Below are 21,455 nucleotides of genomic sequence, written 5' to 3'. Positions count from 1 at the left end.
TCCCTCCCTCCCTCCCTCCCTCCCTCCCTTCCTCCATCTTCCCTCCCTCCCTCCCTCCCTCCCTCCCTCCGTCCCTCCCTCCATCTTCCCTCCATCCATCCCTCTCTCCCTCCATCCCTCCCTCTGTCTTTCCCATCCTCTGTCTGTCCCTCCAGCCCTCCCTCCCTCTCCCTCCCTCCCTTCATCCAAATGGCATTAATTGGGCACCTCCGCTGCCCCCAGGCCTAGGTGCTCTTGGAGCCCTGGGGACAGAGCCGCAGAAGCCCAGGTCCCTGCGTCCTGGAAGTTGCCTTCCAGGGGTGGGGACAGTGAGCAAGTGTGTAAGTAAAGCAGATGGCGTGGCGGATGGCGGGGTTTGCTCAGGGACAAACCAGATGTGCGGGGAGAGTAATGGCACAGGTAGGGACGGCTCAGGCCCAGCCTGGAGGGGTGGGGGCGCCAGGCTCGCAGATGCCCGGCAGCAACCCGCGAGGCCTGAGCAGGGGGCGGAGTGGGGGAGGGGCATGGGGACGGTCACCAGGCTGCCGGGGCTCAGAGCCCCCCACGCGCTGCCGTCTTGCCACCTTCGAAATGTCCTCCCTGAGAGTCCCAACGGGACATTATGGAGAAGACGGAGTCCCGTGCTGCCTGCCCCCGCCGGTCCTGAGCCACCTGCTGGCGGGGAGACCGGGGGGGGCGGTGCTCCGTGGGGCTGGCGGCTGAGGGGGCCCGGGAGCCTGAGTCCAGAGATGCCGCCTGCCCTTGGCTTTTCGGCTGGAGCAGGGCCGTTTGTGGGACTGTGTGCGCATCCCCGTGAGGACAGGAGGACCGGCTCTCACAGGCGAGCCACCAAGGGACCGTGGACAGGGCGCTCTCTGCTCAGCAGCGTCCGTCCCTCTCCGGCACGCGTCACTTTACGGGGAAACTGATGAGCACCAGGCCACCCAGGATCGGGGTCTGAGACTCTGTCCTGCCCTCTCTGTGGCGCCGGCCCGGCTTGAGGGCACGGGGTGCAGGGGAGAAGACGCGCAGCTGCACGCACACACGCACGCACACACGCATGCACACACGCACGCCAGCAAGTAGCCAGGGCCGGCCCCGCGTCCACACTGGTAAAAGCCGGTGGCGCGAAGGAAGCAGATGTTTTATTAATATTCATATGCAAATATCTATTTGGCGCCAAAGGATAGCATCAGATAATTAAAGGAGGGAAACCACAGTGCGTTGTTAGAAGCAAACATCATCACCTCATCATAGTAAACCGGTTTATTAAACTCATTTTGAGACACACAAAGCGGTTCTGATTCTGGCAGCGAACAAATGAAGGATGGGGAGAGACGGCGCATCAGGTGGCCTTTTGCAACTCAGCTCTGCCTTGGGCTTTATCGCTTGAAACTGGAATAAAGTTGTGGGAGATGAATCGAGAGGCGGTGGGGATGCCGAGGCGGTGGGGACGCCGGGGCGGCGGTCCGCCCGTTGCTTCTGCGCGCTGCAGGCGAACGGCGCTTCCTAGCGGTCCAAGCTCTGCTTCCGAGAAAAACAAATGCGGTGCATCTGTTTTCTGTGGTCTGGAGAAGGCAAACCACCACCACCGAGAAAAAGGAGCCTAAATTCTATTAGGAGAGAAGCGAACGACGCCGGGTACATGATTTATATATTGAGCCGCAAGTTTGCTTGTCTGTGGAGGCTGTTGAAAATTTAATGGCTAATATTCTTAACTGTAGCAAAAATAAATTATGTATGAAAGGGGTTGCAATAATGATCCCCTTCGCCCCCGCCGCCAAGAGAGATGGAGGGAGGGAGAGGGCGGGCGGGAGGGGAGGAGGGGGTGTTGATGCCTCTGGAAAGGAAACCAGAGAGCGGCGGTAAACATCCGTCAGACTGCGGGGGGGAATATTGGATTTCTACAGGCCTGTGTGGAAATACAAAGCTCTGCGTATTGAATGTGCAGAGAAGTTGCCTCAGCCTGAAAAATCTGTAGAAGCACAGATACGGAGGGCAGGCCTTCCTCCTTTCTGTTTCTGAGCTCTCTCGCCGGGGCCACCACCCCGGGGCCACTGCCCAGGCGTGGCAGATGTCTCTAGCCAGTGACTGACCAGCAACTTCTTCTCTGATTCTAGGGCACACCTGGGAAGCCTGGACCCCGGGGGCAACGAGGCCCGACGGTAACGCCCCCTGGGCTTCCAGAGGCGGAGCACACTGCAGGGGGCGTGCTCCCCGGGAGGGGAGGGAGGTCTCTAGAGCTGGGGGTGTGTGAGCTCACCCTGCCTCTCTCCTGCCCTGCAGGGTCCGAGGGGTGAACGAGGCCCCCGGGGCATCACTGGGAAGCCTGGCCCCAAGGTAGGTGCTCAGTGCCCTCTGAGGCTCAGCCCACTGCCCGCACGCACCGTGGGGGACCCAGGGCCTCTGCATTGGGAAAAACAAAGAAAGTTTGCTGGAGGGTATTTAAGAAGGAGCTGGGCCAGCGGCCCTTGGGCAGGTCAGGTTGAGTGGAAGCAGGCGCCCAGGCCCGACACAGCTGTGGCAGGAAGGGCCGCCCCACACTGGGAGCTCCATGGCCGTTGGGGGGCAGCCCCCTGGGCTTTGCACAGATGCCAAACCATCTGGGTACCCCCCCATCCGGTTCTGGAGGGAAGGGGCTGTTTCTTCTTCCCGCCTCGGAGGGAGAGCCTGAGACGGTCTCACGCCCCCTCCTCCCGCCTGGGGGCACCGATGCCCCCGCCCCGGACTCCCCGCGTGAAAACGCGTGCCAGCCAAGCAGGCCCGCCCCGTCCGGCCGGGACGCCATTCCAGAGTGCGCCCCCACCGAGGGACGTGGGCCTTCTCGGCTGGGATGCAGAGCTGGCCCCCAGTCTAATGGGACATGCCCACCGGAGGCTATAGGACATTCTCCCGCGCTGAGCCCCGTACGGGGGCTTGTGGGGGCCCCGGGGCAGACGCCTGGGTCTTCTTGTCATGTGACTTTCCAACATGTTTCCCAGAGGGAGCACGGCCCTTGCCCCTGCGGCGGGCTCCTCTCCAGGAACCGTCACAGCCCTGTGGATAGCAGCTCGGGGTCTGATGTGTGTGCCCAGGGGACAGGACAGGGGCCTTTGGGAGCATGGATCGGTGGCTGGAGCACCCCTGCTCTTCGCTGGGAGTCCGGGGGACCCGCATGGGTGCCCGTGTGCCTTGTGTGACTCACGTCCCCGCGACATCACGGGCCAGAGTGCCCTGTGACATGCAGTAGTAACAGAGGGTGATGGTAAAACTGTCCTTGACCTCGTCCCTCCCTTCCCAGGGCAACTCTGGAGGCGATGGCCCGGCTGGCCCCCCGGGTGAACGGGTGAGCACCGGGAACAGCGCGGCTGCCTTACACGCCCCGCCCCGCCTCTTCCGGGGGTGGGCTGGGGAGAGGGGGCACCTCTCTGGTCCTGCTGAAGATGAGCGGGAGCTTTCAGGGGGCGTGAAGTCTCCTGCCTGTGGAAGTCGACAGCCCCCTCCCCTGGGCCCTCGGCCCCAAGCTGGGTTCCCCCCTGCCCCCCACCCCGCTCCCCGGACTGACCTCCTATATCGCGTTGCAGAGGGAGGGGCTGGAATGAGTGGAGGAAGGATCGGGGGGACCACAAAGAGATTTTGCTTTAAGAACCAACAACTTGAGAGGAGGGTGGTGGGTCCCCCGGGCCCCGTGCACGGGAACACGACACCTGTGCTCAGCGGGCCGTTCTCTGTCCCCAGGGCCCCAATGGACCCCAAGGACCCACTGGTTTCCCTGGACCCAAGGGCCCCCCGGTAAGTAACGTGTCTCCCTTGCTGGGCCGGAGGCAGGGGTGTCGGCGGGGAAACTGGAGGGACCCGCTGTTCGGAAGTGCGGGCTTGTCCCTCATCCAGAGGAGGAACACGATCTTCTGGTTGGGTCCGGGTTGAGTGACCCAGGCCACCGTTCCCAGTTACCACCCACCTGGTCACTTAGAGCAGCAGAAACGTGCTCTCTCACAGTCTGGAGGCCGACAGGCCCAGGTGGAGGGGTGAGCAGGGCTGTTCCCCGGGGCTCTGGGAGCACCCCCCGCCCCCGTTCCTGCCCCCACCCACACCTGCTCCCGCCCCCACCCCACCCCCGCCCACTCCCAGCTTCCTGTGGTTGCTGGTCAGCTGGGGCCTGTACGCCCGTCACTCGCCACTCGGTCTCTGCCTCCATCCTCATGTGGCTGCTGCCTCTGGGGGTGGGGGTGGGGGCTCGGGGTCTTCAGACTCTGTCTTCTTACGAGGACACCAGTCACTGGCTTCGCCCCCCCCACCCCCAGTGCAGTGTGACCTTGTCTTGAGTTGATGACCTCTCCAAAGCCCCCATTTCTAAATGGGGTCGCCTTCACTGGTGCGGGGGGCGGGGACCGGGGTCGCCTGCCCTGGTGCGGGGGGGGCGGGGACTTCCACCCGTATTTTGGGGTTACAGTGCCCCCTAGAAGGAAAGGTGTCTAATGGTAGGCACTGCTGCCGGACGGACGCGCTGGAGGTCAGCGATCAGGAGGAGGCGGACCCGGGTCCCCATGCCGCCCGCACCTCCCACAGCCGCACCTCTCCCGGCCTCAGTGTCTCCCCTGGGGGGTGAAGTGTGGCGCTCAGGAAGGCTCTGTGGGTTCGGGAGGTGACGCACAGGTGCTGGGTCCCCACACAGCACTTTGTCACTGTGACCCTTGCAGGGACTTTCTCTGACACGAAGTGGTGTTTCTTGTCCCCTGGTTTGGCATGAAACCCCGAAGGTACATGGGTCTCAGAACTGAATGGGACTCCTCTTTGCCTCTTTCTCCAGGGCCCCCCAGGCAAGGACGGGCTCCCAGGGCACCCTGGACAGAGAGGAGAGACCGTGAGTAGTACTGGCAGTGTGGGGGACATGGGGACACGGGGACGCAGGCCAGCCTGGCCTCTCCCACAGCCCCGCGGGCTTGGGAGAGGGCAGCCAGCTTCGGGAGGGCCCCCGAGCTCCGGGCGGTCTCCCGCTGCCTCGGGGCCAGCCCGTCTGCGGACGGCCCGCGTGGGCCAGCAGCGTCCGGGTGGCTCTGGTCAGAAGGCGGGTCCCGGTCCCCACCGTGTCCTGGCAGCTTGCAGCTTTGGCCCAGGGTCCCGTTTAAAACCGTTGTGGCAGCAGAAGGCCAGCGCACGCTGAGCCGTGAGCCACCAGCCCCCTCTTACTCAGTAATAGCCTCAGTCATGAGCCTGCCCAGGGCAGCCCGGGTCATTATGTCTGGAGGCTGAGCACTCAGCGTGTTCAGCAGGAAGAAAGAGCATTTTTCAGAAATAACATCACTCCGTGGCCCTGTGGGCCGGCACGCCGCGCCCAGGCGTGTTCTTGGGACAGCGTGGGCACATCTGTGACCTTGAGGCCCCAGGCTCGGACGGGTGGGGACCTCCTGGTCACCAGAGAGACGGTGCAGGTAGCCGGGAGGGCCCCTTCGTCTCCACGGCCGGCTTTCTCTGCGATCACAGGCCTCTGACGGGTGTCACACGAGGCTTTGAACGCCGCAGCTAACCCCCCCTCCATGCCTGCGCTACAAACAGTCCCTTTGTCTCCTGGCTCATTGTGATGAGGCTTCTTTTAACGACCCCTTCCCCGGCGTGCTGTGTGGCGCCCGCTGGCTGATGAGTGCACATCACCTCGCTCCTGTTTATAGAGACAAATTAAAACATCTCGTCTGAGCTTCTGCCTGTGTTTCTTGCCACTGTCCTGAGGAGACAGGATAGAAGGCTTTGCCAACTGTGTGCCTTGCTGCCTCTCACTGAGCCCGAGCAGAGGCTGGTGGAATAATGAAGCGGCGCGTCTTTGCTGGGAAAGGAATGTGGGGGCTTCCCGCCACCTGGGCCGCGCCTGGCCGCCCTCCCGGACAAGGGCGCCTGGTCTCCAGACCCGGCCAGGATGCAGGTCTCCAGCACGGGGCGTCCTGCAGGGTTGGCTTTGCTCTTTAGAAAACCGATGTAACAAGAGGGCGTGGCTTCTAAGTGTGAACCCCAAGCACGTTTCTCCTGGGGGGTGCTCAGACCAGCTGAGGATGGTCCCGCCCTTGGGGCAAACAGAGAGGCCTTTCCTGCCGTCTGCACGGGCTCCTGCCTCCGCTTGGCACTTCTCCCGTGGCCCCCCAAGCCAGGGTGCCCTTGACCTGCCCACCGCCCCTTGTTTCTGACCCTATAAATGCTGCCTGCAAGGGCCTGCTTTAAGAATGACCACTTCCGGGGCGCCTGGGGGCTCAGTCGGTTAAGTATCTGACTCTGGATCTCGGCTCAGCTCAGGATCTCACCGGCCCTGAGTTCTAGCCACTTGTCGGGCTCTGTGCTGACATGGCAGTATCTGCTTGGGATTCTCTCTCTCTCTCTCTCTCTCTCTCTCTCTCTCTCTCTCTGGTCTTCACTTGCACACACGCACGTACACATACGCACACTCTCTCTCTCTCACAAAATAAATAAATCCAAAAAACATCCGTGCATTGCATGCCTCTCCCCTTAGGCCCCGAGAGAAGAGTCCTCTGAGATTTGCAGATGTTGAATCCGCTGTAGGCGCTGCAGGGTCCAGTGGCCAAGCATGAAGTCTCAAATGCTGGCCCCGCGGCTGTCACAACAGGGAGGCCCGGAGCCGCCCTGCTCATCAGCCACACGGGCCGGCCTCCTCGCCCTCCAGGTCTCCCTGTGGCTTAAGATTCCCCCTCTCCAGATCCTAGAGCTCCCGCTAACAGTCCCCGGGGGTCACACCTGTGTGTCTCTGCCAACATCTCACGGCATCTGCAGGCGACATCTTGATGGCATGGGCTGAGCTCTTAGATGAGCCCAGAAATGAAGCGTCCGTGCTTTGCAGCCAGCTTTCTCCTTGAAGGAAGCACGTGTCGCAGAGCCACTGCCTAGAGCGAAGGCAGGGCTGTTGCACATGAGCCGTGTGCAGGCAGGAGTGAGAAACCTCCGCTGAACCGAGCTGCCCGATTACGAAGGCAGCGAAAACCCCATTGTTTCCCTGTTTCCACACATGCCAAGCAGCGGGCGAGGTCACCCGTCACACAGGAGAGGCGTTAGCAACACACGTGGGGCCATTCCACACAGTCACTACTGAGAAACGGCCCCGAGGCAGCTCCCGCGTCGAGCTTCCGGAGGCTGAGAAGTGGCACTGAGTCTGCTGGGAAAATGCACACTTAGTGACGTTACAAAGATTAACGGTCTTAAAATCTGTTCCTCAACCCAGAAACACGGCGGTGGAAAAGCCGCGAGTGAAGCTCACTTGTGTGGCTTCTTTATCTTCATGAGACTCATGCACAAACGAAAGAGGGGAGGGGCCCTCTCCAGTGCAATGGAGAACATTCGCCTTCAGGGGAAGGGGTGGGAGCGCGAGCCTCCTGGTGAGACCCGCTCGCCATCTCGGCGTGTGACTCTCTCCCCACAGGGTTTCCAAGGCAAGACCGGCCCCCCCGGGCCCCCGGGCGTCGTGGGCCCACAGGTGAGCAGAAGCAGCCCCGCTTTCATCGGCCATCTGTGCGGCGCCCATGCGGGAGGGAGGTGCCCCCAGGTCGGGAAGGTGTTGGTGCTGCTGGCGGAGAAGCCCGAGTCCCACAGCTTGTTAACATTTGGGGACGGGCTTTGCCCGGGAGCCAGACTTGAGAACAGGGGACGGTCTGCTGAACAATCAGCGTGAAGCGAGCCTGCAGAACAGAGGCGGCTGGCGGGCGGTCGGGGCCTGGCCGGTTGGTGCCAGCTCCTCCCTTCCCCCCGAGGCTCTGGCAGCTGGGCCCCCCCCCCCCACCGGCTCTGGCTAGTGCCGCTGGCAGGTCACTGCAGAGTGGCCTGAGCCAGGACTGATGGCCTAGAGCAGCGAAACGGGCAGTGGGTGCCCACCTAATGCAGCAGCAAGATATTGACCCGCTGCAGCCGCGGACTGCAGGAATGTGGGCATGCTGCCTGCATCTTGTGTGGCCATCGGGCTGCCCTCACTGCACACGGCCGCCCTGTCTGCCCCGTTCTCTTCCTTCTGGATTTTTGCTGGAAGGTGGAGACTGGCAGAGCGGTGTGGGGTTGGGAGGGCCCTCCGCCTCTGCGCCCAGGGCCATCCTTAGTTTGGGAAAACAAGGTTACTACTCCCTGGAGCGTCTCTGGAAAATGTCCATGGCTAATGTAGACTTTCCCCGCAGGGTCCCACAGGAGAAACGGGTCCAATGGGCGAGCGTGGCCACCCTGGGCCCCCAGGCCCCCCCGGTGAGCAGGGGCTCCCCGGCCTTGCCGGGAAAGAAGGGACGAAGGTGAGTTAGTCGGGCCTCCCTTGCAGGCCCGGACCTCCCTCAGGGACCTCTGTGTTCTCCGGCTCTTTCCCGATGAATGAGTAGTGTCTCAGACACACGCTCGTCACGCCGTCGTCGGCTCCCCACACAGATGATCACTTTTGCCTGGGCTGAAGGAGGCTCTGAGCTGGGGGGGAGGGGGGGGGATGCCAGCCGGGGGCTGGGGGGTCAAACCGTCCTTGGCCTTCTGCCCCGGGGCCGTTCCTGGCTGACCTCCCCTTCCCCTGGCTTCCACACTGGCTCCCAGCAGCCCTTAACCCACCCTGATGCTTCATGTCGGAAACTAATTTAGCAGAAGGCGACCATGAAAGGGTTTCTCACTGTAAGAGGCCAAAGAATAAATAATGAAGACGGAAAGCGGGATGTGTTCCCAGCCGGCCTCTTAGCGTGGGTCCTGAACCTCCTCTTAGTTCCTCAGGAAGCCTCCCTCACAGCCGGGGGCCCCTAGTTGCTGGTCCTAATTCCTGGGTACCAGCTTGAAAATGGCAAGTTTCTCCTCACCCAGCTTTTCAGTGAGGAACTCAGCAGGCCCAGGCGCTCATGTGAGCGCACGTGCGAGAGGAAGTCTGAAAATAACGGAGAGCCTGTAAAGCGTTATTGAAAGAATTACACACATCTGTGCTGGGGTACACATGTGTGCACCTAAAACCACACGTACGTGTGTGTGACGTGTGTAGACACACACGTAGATGTAGATGGGCACGTATCCCCTCCCCAGGAGGGCTGAGTTTGGAAAGGAGGCCAAGGGCGTGCTGGTTTGGAGATGCCCTCTGCTCCCATGTTGGGCCCGGAGAAAATTCCAGAAGATCCGTCAAAGCTTTCATGTGCTCCAGGGAAAATGCTCAGGCAGTCTGTCTTTTCAGGAAATGTGGTTCTGGGCTCGGAGCAAGTATCTTGGGTGATAACGGGTCTATTTTGGATGATGTGGCCAATGGCCTGGCCACAGGCCCCTTTACCTGAGAACGACTTATGAGGAGTCCCGAATACATGGAAAGGGTCAACGTGGGGGCAGAGTAGCCACCTGGCCCTCAGCTCCCACTCAGCCCACCGTGGCCCCAGAGGGATGGGGTCTGTCCCCAAATCGCACACGAGCCGGCCTGCAGAATGCGCCTCCAGGGCGTGAGCAGGGGCTGTGGTCCTGTGCCCAGCTGCCCATGGGCAATTCCGGGCACGACTCCGCGGCTCCTCCTGGAGCTGGTGTCCGGGGCGGCCCCCCTCCTGCCCGAGTCCGGTGGATCCTGGAGAGGAAGCCCCGACCCCCCTGCACCCCGTCCTGGGTGGCACTCAGAAACTAATCTATGGCTCTGATTTCAGGGCGACCCGGGCCCCGCCGGCCTCCCTGGGAAAGACGGCCCTCCTGGATTACGCGGCTTCCCTGGGGATCGCGGGCTTCCCGGCCCAGTGGTGAGTGAGAGGCCAGGCGGGGGATGGAGCTGGACGCCGCCCAGCCCGGTGCCCTCGCCCCTTGGTGTCCCCAACACGTTCCTGTTGCTTTGCAGGGTGCACTCGGACTGAAAGGCAGCGAAGGCCCCCCTGGCCCGCCGGGCCCCGCGGTGAGTGCTGCCGGCGACACACACGTTTCATCTGGCCTCTTGCTGGCAGTCTCGTGCGCAGGCAGACAGGGCGGCCCCCAGGGCCAGGAGAGCGTGCCCGCCGGCCTCGGCCCGCTGTGGGGCCTCGGGAGGCCACGTGGAAGAGGCGGACAGCGGGCCCCTAGCTGGCAGCTGGGGTGACCACGAGCCAGGGGCCCGCTGCGTGAGGACAGGCAGAGAACTGTGCGGTGTGCAGGGAGGGCCGTGCGGCTCTGTCCCGCCCTCGAGGAGCAAGGCACTTGCCCACGTGCCCGGCGTGGGTCTGGGCCTGGGGCTGTGGGAGCGGAGAGGAAGGGGCACAGGCCCCCTGTGTGGGAGCACAGGCTGCCCACGCACAGGCGAGGCAGCACAGGGGCCGTCTGTGACCGGAATGGCCCCTCCAGCGTTCCGAGTCTGGTCCGCACCATCGCAGGGAAGCCAGGCGGAAATGAAAATGGTGCCTTTCTTTCTGATAAAGGCCGGTGCAGAACGACGCCGGGCGACAGTGGCCTGCCGGTGCTGACCCGAGAATTAGTCCAGGTTCCCACCCATCAGTGGTGCCCGGGGACAGAGCATCCTCTATAGAACATGTGACATGGGGGCGGGGGAGCCCTTTGTGGGCAGGCAGAGCCAGCGGGGAGAGGATGGGGGCCCAGGGCAAGGGGGGCACGCCAGGCAAGCACTTAAGGAGGCTGTGTTCTCAGACCCCGGGGGAGAGAGGCAGGCACCTGCTTGGAATTATGGGCAGGGAGGAGCCAGGAGGGGACCAGAAACCCAGAGCCTCGAACGCTGGTCTAAAGAGCATGTGCTGCTGAGAGCCCTGGGAGCTACTGAGGGCTCTGGAGCGGTAAGACTTCGTGGCACTTCGGAAAATCGTATCCATGCATTTGAGAGCCTTGGGAACAAACCATTTTCTCGTTCGTGCCAGGGATCCCCGGGGGAGAGAGGCCCTGCCGGCGCTGCCGGGCCCATCGGAATCCCAGGAAGACCCGGGCCCCAAGGACCTCCAGGGCCGGCTGGGGAGAAAGGAGCTCCTGTAAGTACCGCCTCGGGGGAGCGGGTCCCCTACCCGTCAAGCCTCACCCCTGCCCCAGGGGCTTGTGGGAACAGGGAGGAGGGTGGCGTGCTTGCTGGTCCCCCAGGAAACTGAGTGTGTCCCCAGTGTCCTGACTGAGGTCCAAGGATGGGTTCCCAGTGGCTTCTTTCAGGGAGTGACCTGAGCTAGGGGGGTGCCGGGGAGCTCACCTGTGCAGCTGTTTCCCAGCACATGCACACGGAGGGGCTGGGGACAGTGCGGCCTTAGCCTCTGCCGGGCTCCATGTGTGGCCGGGTCACAGTCGCCCAAGTGAGAGAAGGATGTGGGGGGTGGGGGCCTCCTCTGCTGGTCTGGGGCCGGAGGCGTGTGCTGAGAAGAGAGGCTTCTCCCTGGACCCCGACAGCCGGCCATCAGTGACCCTGAGTGTGGCCCCGCCCGGCGTGGAGGCCTCAAGAGACCTCCTGCCCCAGCCTTGTTTCCATTTGGGAGATTAATGGGCCCCGGGAAGCCGAAGGCCGCTCTCTGCCAAGCGCCTTTCCCAGAATAACCACAAAACACCCCTTGCCGCCCTGATGCGCTCCTGTGCCGACCGTATTTGGCTTCCACCACACGGCTTTGCAAACCCCCAGCACCCCGCGTTCAAACAGCCCCAGAGACCAGCGTCAACTCAAACTTCCCTTTGGAATTGAGGCGTCAGAATGAGTGAGCTTCTGGGGGGAAGGAGCAAACGCGCTCACGGGCCATCCCGGCAGTTAGGACGCCCATGCCGAGGGATGCCTGTTAGAAAGATCTAGTCTTCCTTGTGCGATCTGCGCTTGGCAGTTCGTGGGTAGAAAGGGCCCCCTGCTGACCCCACGCTGGGAAACCCCGTTCCATGTGGCATTGGCGGTTCCGATGCCGTTTTGTTTCCACTGAGGCCCTCGGACATCGACTCGGCCGAACTCAGTGCCAGAAACCCGCCTTCTGAGGTGCTTTCGATGCATACAGAGCGCACAGGTCTGGCTGGAAACGGTTGGGTTCGTTGCTTCAAGAGAGGAAGTACTTGAGCAGAACTCTTTCGCGGGTTCGTTGCTTCAAGAGAGGAAGTACTTGAGCAGAACTCTTTCGCGGATGCAAAGCTTATCTTTCTCCCCAAACAGCCCCAGGGGGAGGCGGCCAGGCGTCCCCCAGCACTGCCCACTGACCAGTCATGTCAGACGGAAGATTCCAGGCAAACCAGTCAGCCTGGGCCTTTTCTGGCTCAGTTAGGGTTGAAATCTATACCGGCAGGAATGAAACTGAGGGGCAGGGAGTGAGCTGTGCAGGCAGGAGAGGGTGGGACGGGACAGTGGCACCGAGTAGGCGCTGGCCACCCGTAGATCTGGACACTGAGCACACATTTCCCGTGCCCCCTCCCCAACCCACTCCCCTGTGCTGCATCCACGGAGTGACACGGCGACCCAAGCGAAGCAAGGGCTTAGTGAGGACGTTTGAGATCACCAGGGGCAATTACGAGGGAAATGAATCAAAATTACGAGGAAAGAGAGATGGGAGCGTGCACGCGTGCCTGTTTGGCGGGGGGAGGTGTTGGCAGAGAGTTAAAATGGTAAGAACGTTGGCGGCGGCCAGAGCTCAGGCCCTCCCGGCCGCTAGCATTGGCGAGCCCGCACACAGGCTCAGGAAGCTGGCTGGCTGGGTTTGAATCCGGGCCGCACGGCTCACAAACTGTGCCTCGGTTTCTCCATCTGTAAAAGAGGAGCCCTTCCTAGGAAACGCAGGGGTGTGCGGGAAGTGGGTGGCAGGGGCTGGGCTTAGAGGGGCCCTCAGTGTAGCTGGCTGAAATCCGTGAGGACCAGCAGGGTCAGGGCCCAGGATGCCTGCTCCCAGCCCCGGGGCCTGTCCTCTCCGGAGTGATGAGCCGGTGACAGGGTGTCCCCACGACGGAGCTGTGTTTGATGGGGGGTCTCCTCTCCTCTGCAGGGTGAGAAAGGTCCCCAAGGCCCTGCTGGCCGAGATGGCCTCCAGGGTCCTGTGGGGCTCCCCGGACCAGCCGGCCCCGTAGGCCCCCCCGGAGAAGATGGAGACAAGGTAAGAAGAATGAGGGCAAGTGTCCCTGCCCGGGGATGCCGCGCAGCCCGGACCGCCATGCGGGCGCAGCGTGACCCCTGTCCGCCCTGCTAGCTCAGCATCGGTGCGGGACTTTGGGAAAGCTGGAGAACAGCGCGGTGATCCGTGGGGTCGCTGGCGTGCTCGGGGGTGGGGTGGGGGCTTCGAAAGTGCTTTCCTCCCGTGGGTTCTGCCATTGCCGGAACGTTCTCGGCCAGCAGCCTGAGCGAGGAGATCTCCCCGCTCCCCAATGCATCGCGTCGGATCCGAACGTGCCAAGCCCAACATAACGAGATTTTCCTCAGTGTCTATTTTTAAACGCATTCACTTGAATTATCAAGGCTCCCTTTCATTAAGCGTGTGGTTGATGATTCTGCTGCTATTACTGCCGGAGCCTATATTTTATTCCTCGTTTAATGAAGACAGTGAAATTTCGCTCTTTGGTTTAACTTCCCATTTGTGATAATTCTCGGGTGACATTTCCGACTTTGTCACCTGTGCGCAGACGATTCCCCTCAGCGAGGAGGGCAGCTCTGTACCACCGAGACGCTGGGCGCTCTCGTGACCCCTCCGGAGCTCAGTAGCCGCCCTCTGTTTTTCCACCACTGCACCTCCCGATTTGACAGACGAAGTAAATATTTCCACCATGATTCTCATTGCATTTTAAAATCCGCTAAGATCCTGTGCCGCGTGAGATCAAGGCCACATCCCGTTCGGTTCTGTATTAGAAGGGAAGGCAACTTGATCTGTGGAAACGTGTCTTCCTTGGAAAGTGTCAGCACCCCCCACCATCCTGGGGAGGAGACTTTTCATCTCCAGGGAAAATTCACTGTGGGTAGCGGATACCACGCAGACGGCCCTGGCTAACGCTCTTCCCCGTATTCCGCAGGGAGAGGTCGGGGAGCCTGGACAGAAGGGGAGCAAGGGGGACAAAGGAGAGCAGGTACGGGGGCCCCGCGCCCGCCCCCCTGTGTCCACACGGCCTCTGGGCTCTCCCTTCCTGCTGCAGCTCGCGTGTGGGTGACGTGTGTGCACACGTGTGCACGCGGGCGTGTGTGCATGTGTGCGCACGTGCGCGTACATACCTGAGCGAATCCCTTGTTAACAGATGAGGAGGAAGCGCTCGCAGGTTTGGGGAAATGGGGCCAGTGGAGCATTGGGCGGTGAGGTTTTCGGCTCCGCAGGCCTGGCTCTTGGCCGCCCCTCAGGGCCCCGGGCACCCTGACCGCTGCCTCTTCACTTTGCCCTTTTTTCTTTGCTCAGTCTGCTTGGGGCCCTAGTGTGTTCTTTGAAAAGCCCTGTCACCGGGGGCCAGCTCCTTCCTGGTGGTGGTGACATGCGTCCATTCTCTCGCGCAGCCGGGCGGTCAATGCCGTGTGCCCCTAGGGCCGCCCCCCGGCGCCGCCCGGCTCCCCTTGCCTTCCTGTCTCACTCGCTCCCTGGGCCAAGGTGGGCTGTGTTTGGGGACGCGCAGGCGCCTGCGACGCTGCCAGCCTCACGCTCTGGCCCGGGTCCTCGCCCTGCGTGGGTGGTGGTGTGGCGGCCAGCCTTGTTTCTAATGCAGGGCCTCCTGGGCCGTGTCCTGGGCGTGTGGCGGGAGCTCAGAGGTTGCGCAGTGGCCGCCAGCACCGCCCATGATGATGCGCCCGTGCGGTGGGGCTGGGGTTCCTTCCCCTGATGGCCACACGTGGGCACCGAGCTGATGGCCTCAGGCCACGGTCCCTGCACCCACAGGCCCTCTCCCTTGGCCTCCGCTCTGACCCAGGCAACCGTGTCTCTGTTTCCCCCCCAGGGTCCGCCTGGGCCCACCGGTCCTCAGGGCCCCATCGGACAGCCGGGCCCCTCCGTGAGTATCTGTGCTGGAGGACCCTCGGAGCACCCCGGACCCCTCCAGCCCGCGGGGTGCTGGTGACGGCTCCTCACCCCCGGCTCCATTATCCCCGCAGGGAGCCGACGGCGAGCCAGGCCCTCGTGGCCAGCAGGGCCTTTTCGGGCAGAAAGGTGACGAAGGCCCACGAGGTTTTCCTGGGCCCCCCGGGCCAGTGGGGCTGCAGGTAACGAACCTCAGGGTTTGTGCAAGGGCCGTGGCCTCCTTCCGGGGCGTCCTCATCTTTGCTGTGCCCGCCCCTCCCCACCCTTCTCCTCCCTCCTCCATTTCCCCTTCCCTACCCGCTCCCTCCCCACTCTTACCCCCTCCTGTCTCCGCCCTCCCTCCTCCCCTGTCCTGCCTCCTCCATTCTCTCCTCCCCTCCCCCCTCCCCGTTCCCCTCTCCTCTCCCCTCCCCTCCTCTCTATTCTTCCCTCCCCCTCCCCTCTCCTGACATTTTAAGAATGGGGAACCTAAGACCAGGCTTTGTGGGCCTCCGGGGCTTCCTCATTAATTGGAAGCACTGCAGATTCCCATGGCTGCAGACGTGGCCATATTTGCTTCTCTTGACCGGTGGTGTGTATTTCCACGCTCACCGCAGAGATGCTGGAAACGACGGACCCGCGGTAAGAATTGTGAGAGAAAACAGTGCCTTCCAAACCTACTGCCAGGACCGATGGCTATAAACGCCCAGGCACATTTTATCTCCGTACCTTTACGTGTGTGAATTCACATGCACGTATGCACACATGTGATTTCCTTCAGCTTTGCACAACCGGAGTTGTGCCAAGCGTACGGAAAGTTTGTGCGCGGCTCCTCACATTTCGTTTTACGAGTCGTGTTCAATCTTACTAAATATTCTTTGGACGTGTCCCTTTTTATTTATTTTGAAAACATGATTTTTAGTCACTGCATAGTATGCCAGCATATGGTGGTGGCGTGATTTATGCCGACATTTCCCTGCTGTTGGCTCATTAGGTTTTACTGTTTAATGGGACAGTGCGGCAGGCGCCTTGGTCCATAAATCTCCAAGTTCTCTCTAACGATTTCCTGCGGCTCTGAGACCTGGCATCGTGGGGCTGGCCCCGCGTTTGGCTGGAGGCCCTTGGAGGCCTGCTTGGCGCCGTGGGGGAGACCGTGAAAGCTCCGTGGGTATCGGGGTGGCGCAGCGCTGACCTGTAAGCTTCTGCCGCGTTCCTGTCCCCAGGGTCTGCCGGGACCTCCCGGAGAGAAGGGCGAGACGGGGGACGTGGGTCAGATGGTAAGTGTGACCGGGACACGCCCACCGGGCCATGCGCGGCGGCTCGCTTCCGCTTTGGTTACAGTTTGCATTTTGTCTGTACTCAGTGGTTCTCCTTCCCCTTAGGGCCCCCCTGGGCCCCCCGGCCCCCGAGGACCCTCCGGGGCTCCAGGCGCTGACGGGCCACAAGGACCTCCGGGCGGGATAGGCAATCCCGGCGCCGTGGGAGAGAAGGTGACTCACGCCCCTTCCTGTGCTAGCGGCTGACGTGCGAGTGCGTGCGGGAGCCCAGGGGTGTGTGCCTGTGAGCGTGTGTCCAGCTGCGGGTACAGGCATGTGCGGGGCTGTTCCTGTCGAGTGCACTTAGCAGATCTGTGCCGGGGAGGCAGGGGCCCCGACCCCTGTTCCCGGGGGCCTTCGGCAGCGCCCAGGCGCTACCGCCAGCAGGAAGGCCCAGCGCCCTCCCCGGTCCAGCCCTGACGGGGCGGGGCGTCTGCGCTCACCGTCCTTCTTCGGCCTGTCCTCCCGCGGCCTGGGGTCCTCGCCTGATCTGATTAGTTCCAGGGCGAGGGCGCCGGGGGTCCGAGTACAGCCAGCAGGACTGCACTGAAGTGCCCGTGACCTTGCTCTGCTTCCAGAGCACTTACGCTACTTCCTTGGGATAAAAGGAACAAAACCAACGTGCTCCATTCATTTGCATTCCCTCTACACCGTTTCCAGAACTTTCTGACATCAGCCCCTTAAACTGAAAGAAGTCCTCCATCACTGCCCGTTTTTTACGATACGAAACTTACAGAGAAACATCTCCTGCTAAGACCACAAATTAGTGTTAATTTGTGGCCCGGAGCGGCTGCCCCTCTGCGCGTGGTGCTGGGTCCTCCCTGCCTCAGCCGGCTCTTCCCTCCTGCGCTGTCCCCCACCCCTTCCACGGCCTTCTCTTCGTCGTCCCCCAGGACTCACCGTGGCGCCGTCTGTGACACCCCGTGTGCTCTGGTCACCTCCTCTGTGTGACCATCACCGCCCATGCCGGCATGAGCACACGCCCTGACACAGACAGGCCTGCCCTCCAACCCCGCGCGCTGTCAGAGTGCACTGGCTGCGCCCTCGCCCTGGCCCCACGCCTGCTCGACGGCAGTGAGATCTGCTAAGTGCTCCGAGCCGGGGCCACTGTAACCATGTCGCGTTTCCTCCTTAGGGGGAGCCTGGCGAAGCTGGAGAGCCTGGCCTGCCCGGAGAGGGGGGCCCTCCGGTGAGTGGGCTGGGGGTCCCCCCGCCATGGACTTCTGCTGGATGGGAAGCCCCCAGTCTGCCCCCGTTTTCCCGTCCATGAGATGGGAGCCATGTCTCCCCTTATCCTTACCTCAGTGGGGTTACTGTACCACGTGGGTGCATGATGGGGCGTGAGCACACGTGTGCAAGTGTGCCTGTGTGTGTGAATGTGCATGTGCCTATGTGTGCGAGTGTGCCTGTGTGTGCGAGCGTGCCTTGTGTGCAAGCGTGCCTGTGTGTGTGCATGCATGCCTGTGTGTGCACACGTATGCCTGTGTGTGCAAATGTGCCTGTGTGTGCACGTGCGTGCGTGTGGAGGTGTTCACGGTGAACGCCCGCGAGCAAAGGCCATAAGTCACCCTCGTCTGTTCCAGACCGGCTCGTGTGCTGCCACAAACATGGGGCAGTTGTCCCCTCGTCAGCCTGGACCTGGAACATTCTGACCTTCGCGGGTCAGACGGCCTGTGGGAGGCCGCACCAGGGAGGGGGAGGGGGGCCTGCGCCCCTGCGGCACCTCCCACCTGGGAGCCAAGGGTCCCCTCTGGAATGCCAGGGGGGGCCAGACCGTTGCCGGGAGCTGCTGCGGGCGGGGAGTGCGAGCAGCTGCCGGGACCCACTGGGCCCAGCGGGTCAGGCCTCCCGGCCCCGAGCCCCCCGCTTTCCCGTGCGTGCACGGGGGCGCCGGAGGCCAGCATGGCGCTCCGGGAACCGAGGCCGCTCAGAGGCCACCGACACTGGCCTTTCCCCACAGGGACCCAAAGGAGAAAGGGGCGAGAAGGGCGAGTCGGGGCCTTCCGGTGCAGCTGGGCCCCCTGGACCCAAAGGCCCTCCTGGGGACGACGGTCCCAAAGGCAGCCCCGTGAGTAACTCGGAGACGCGGGTGCCCGGGGCTGGTGGGCTCTGTGCGGGCCGTTCTCACCCTCTGCTGGCGCTCTGAGCCCCTGGCCGCTGTGGGTCTGAGGGTAACATTCCTAACGCTCGGAGGTTTCACACAGCTGCTGAGGCAGGGCTGTGGAGGTGAAGGAGAGGAGGTGCGGTGCGTAGGGGTCTCGTGTGCCGTGCCTGGGCAGCGTGCTAATGGGGCTGCCGGAACCGTCCTGTGGCCCGTCCTGCTTTGCCTCCGAAGGGGCTTCTGCTGGCACGTTCTAGAAGCCCGAGGTCTGGGCTTGCTCTCAGCCCGGAGCTCCGGGAGCGGAATCACAGGCGCATCCGCCCTCCTCCGCGTGCCCTGAGAGCAGAGCACCGAGCCCGCCGTGCCCGCGCAGGGGGGAGGCTGGGACGAGGTAGTCCCCAGGGGCTTCCGGGCCGTGGGCGCACTCCTGCCGTCACAGGGAGGGCATTGCAGGGGTGGGTGAGGCGGGGCTCTTGGGGACGTGGTGGCGGCTCCCGGGTTGCTCAGGGCCCCGACACGCCTCTCTGTCTGTTTCAGGGCCCTGTGGGCTTTCCTGGAGACCCTGGCCCCCCCGGAGAGCCTGGCCCCGCGGTAGGTGTTCAAGGCCGCGGAGCCCCTCCCCCCGCCAGCCGTCCGCTGCCCTTACCGGCCGGTGTTTCCTTCCTGGCTGTCTTCTCCGAGTCCTCCTGGGCGCGGTGCTCTCCCATGTGGCCTCCAGATGGTGGTGCTTTCGTGTCCCCGCCTGGCCGCCCGGAGAGAGCTGGGTTCTCGGGAAGGGACTGGGGACGCCGTGGGCATTGGCGCGTGACTCAGGAGACAGGAGGAACCTGCTTTCATCCCCTCAGGGTCAAGACGGGCCGCCTGGTGACAAAGGGGACGACGGTGAGGCTGGGCAAACGGTGAGTCCGCCCGTGGCCTCCAGGGACCCCGGCTGCCCGGTGGACGGTGTCGGGTGTCCTTGGGGTTCGCCCTGTTCCTCTCTGAGAAAAGCCGGAGCCCAGGTCCCTCGGGAGCCACTCTCCCGGGTGACAGGTCGCCGTGAGCTCCCTGCAGGGCTCCAGTGGAAGCTGGGGGCAGCCGTGCGGTGATCAGTCACTCGTCCCCGGGGAGCCCCTGCCCGCCCCGGGCCCCCCCGTGAACGTCAGGGCGCCTTCCCTGCCTGGTCGGTGCCTCTCCTCCCAAGGGCTCAGCCCCTCGGGCCGCGATCACACTCGACTTGCCTCTTACCCCCGACACTGAGTTTCTGAAACATTGCTTCCGGCCCAGGTGCCCGGTTTGGACCTGACCCCAGTGGGCCTCCCCTGGGTGGGCCTCCCCTTCCTCGGGGACGGCCCCAGGGTCCTCACCCATCTCCCTCACCCCCACCGCCCCCACCGGGCAGGTTGCTGCCAGGCCTCCCGGCCCTCGGGTGCAGGCGGGCAGCGCCGCGTTGAGATTAGCGCCAAGCCAAGTCCCCGAGACGTGCGAGGCCTCTGCTCTCTGGGTGGGGACTCGGGACCAGGACTCGTGCCCCGGGGCCCGCCCCCATCCCGGCGATGTGTGCAGGGGTGGCGTGGGCGGCCACTGGTATCCAGAGTAATTGCTTCGCGGTGGGAAAGCGCTCGTTGAAAATGTCACAAAACCGAGGCCGGGAGCCAGGGTTCCCGGGCCCGCCCGGAGCTCCGGGCAGGGTGTCTTCCCCTGGGACCCCGAGGAAGAGAGTGGCTGCCCGGGGCCGGCCGGGACGGAGCACGCACACCCCGAGCTCGTGCGTCCGTCTGACCGGCCCTGAGTCCCCCGTCCTGTGTTCTTTCTCTGACGCCAGGGATCCCCAGGCCCTACTGGTGAGCCGGGACCATCTGGGCCTCCAGGAAAACGGGTAAATAATCCTGCAAACGGCCCCTGCCTGCGAGATTCCCGCATGAGGCCCGCCCCGCTGCTCCCCTCCCCCTGGCCCCTGTGCGCGAGGCAGCTCCCACCGGGAAACTGCTCCTCCAGTCCTCAGACCTCACACCTGCTGTGCCCGCCGCCCCCTGCTTTTGGGAGGGGCCACGTGCTGATGCCGCCCAAGGTGCCCATCGCAGGGGCAAGGCGCCCATGAAGCCGGAAGGGGCCTCGCCCCCTGGGTCAGACCTTTCTCGGCACATGGGATATTCAGCATTCGGGGGGCTGCGGAAGGCTGGCCGCCAGGTTTGAGATGAGGACAGGGCCCCAGCACTGCGGGCTGCCAGAGGCCGTTTCCAGAACTGAGGCCACTGGGACTTGCTCTGAGGGCCATATCCACGTGGGCCAGCGACCCGGGAGCCCCCTCCCCGGCCTCCCCGCCCTCCCCGCCCGTCTCCCTGCAGACACAGAGCTCGAGGCTCGGGCTTCTGTAGGCGGCTCCTCACGTGCTGTTCCCTTGCTCTGTTCCAGGGCCCCCCCGGCCCCGCAGGCCCCGAAGGCAGACAGGGAGAGAAGGGAGCCAAGGTAACGTGCTTCTCTGCGCAGCCGTGACTGTCGAGCCCCCCGGGGGAGCTGCGGGCGTGGTAGCCGAGTTGCTGGGGGGAGAGGTGGAGACGCACGGACGCAGGAAAGCCACGGAGGCAGCAGCGAGCCGGCGCTGGCTCTCCCCGCACACCGGGAGGGAGACGGCGTGTGGTGCCCACGGGGCGTCTGCCCCTCCAGCCTAAGGAAGGGGGAGCGGGTGCTGCGGTACCCGGCCTGGCGCGTGACCCTGAGCAGCACCCGCCGTGGGGCTGGGCAGTAGGCAGAGCACCCAGGGCCCTCGAGGGGCCACTCCCTGTGACTCTGGTGGCCCCGTGCGCCTCCTGGGGCTGCCGTGTCAGTAACTGAGGAAGTGACGGGAGGCCTCCGGGCCCAGGCTGACCCGCCACGCGTGCCGGGCTGGCTGCAACAGCTGTGGTGGCCGAGATTGCTGGAGACTGGGAAACCCGGACGGCTGAGGAAATTAGGCGTCAGCGTGGCTTCTGTCAAGAATTCGGGGCAGCCCCACATATCAGGGGCATCTGGGGTCCTCTGAGCCGAGGTCCTGGGCCAGGGTGACCGCAGCCTCAAGCATCCGTGTCCCCGCAGGGGGAAGCCGGCTTGGAAGGCCCTCCGGGGAAGACTGGCCCCATCGGCCCCCAGGGGGCCCCTGGGAAGCCCGGGCCCGATGGCCTGCGAGGGATCCCTGGCCCTGTGGTGAGTGGATGGGGGGCCGGGGAAGGGCAGCGGCTGAGGGGTGGGTCATGGGCACGGGACGGGCCCCGT

At 63.6% G+C, this 21,455-nt stretch overlaps 1 protein-coding gene across 2 annotated transcripts in view; it reads left to right on the top strand.

The window, feature by feature from the left end:
- COL5A1 (collagen type V alpha 1 chain) overlaps positions 1–21,455 on the top strand; it is a 143,430-nt gene that overhangs the window by 103,760 nt on the left and 18,215 nt on the right. For both annotated transcript variants that reach the window (XM_039255152.1, XM_039255151.1), the window contains exons 33-55: positions 2,100–2,144; positions 2,266–2,319; positions 3,260–3,304; positions 3,697–3,750; positions 4,769–4,822; positions 7,376–7,429; positions 8,118–8,225; positions 9,579–9,668; positions 9,764–9,817; positions 10,764–10,871; positions 12,831–12,938; positions 13,846–13,899; positions 14,749–14,802; positions 14,903–15,010; positions 16,031–16,084; positions 16,190–16,297; positions 17,259–17,312; positions 18,084–18,191; positions 18,762–18,815; positions 19,070–19,123; positions 20,029–20,082; positions 20,619–20,672; positions 21,279–21,386. In XM_039255152.1, coding sequence (XP_039111083.1) covers positions 2,100–2,144; positions 2,266–2,319; positions 3,260–3,304; positions 3,697–3,750; positions 4,769–4,822; positions 7,376–7,429; positions 8,118–8,225; positions 9,579–9,668; positions 9,764–9,817; positions 10,764–10,871; positions 12,831–12,938; positions 13,846–13,899; positions 14,749–14,802; positions 14,903–15,010; positions 16,031–16,084; positions 16,190–16,297; positions 17,259–17,312; positions 18,084–18,191; positions 18,762–18,815; positions 19,070–19,123; positions 20,029–20,082; positions 20,619–20,672; positions 21,279–21,386 — 1,638 coding nt within the window. The remainder of the gene's footprint in view (positions 1–2,099; positions 2,145–2,265; positions 2,320–3,259; positions 3,305–3,696; positions 3,751–4,768; positions 4,823–7,375; positions 7,430–8,117; positions 8,226–9,578; positions 9,669–9,763; positions 9,818–10,763; positions 10,872–12,830; positions 12,939–13,845; positions 13,900–14,748; positions 14,803–14,902; positions 15,011–16,030; positions 16,085–16,189; positions 16,298–17,258; positions 17,313–18,083; positions 18,192–18,761; positions 18,816–19,069; positions 19,124–20,028; positions 20,083–20,618; positions 20,673–21,278; positions 21,387–21,455) is intronic.

The sequence above is a fragment of the Hyaena hyaena genome, unplaced genomic scaffold (assembly GCF_003009895.1).
Source record: "Hyaena hyaena isolate Hyena2069 unplaced genomic scaffold, ASM300989v1 scaffold_511, whole genome shotgun sequence".
In the NCBI taxonomy this organism is placed as follows: Eukaryota; Metazoa; Chordata; class Mammalia; order Carnivora; family Hyaenidae; genus Hyaena; species Hyaena hyaena.
Note: the sequence above shows the minus strand (reverse complement) of the source record. Positions and strands in the feature narration are given on the sequence as shown.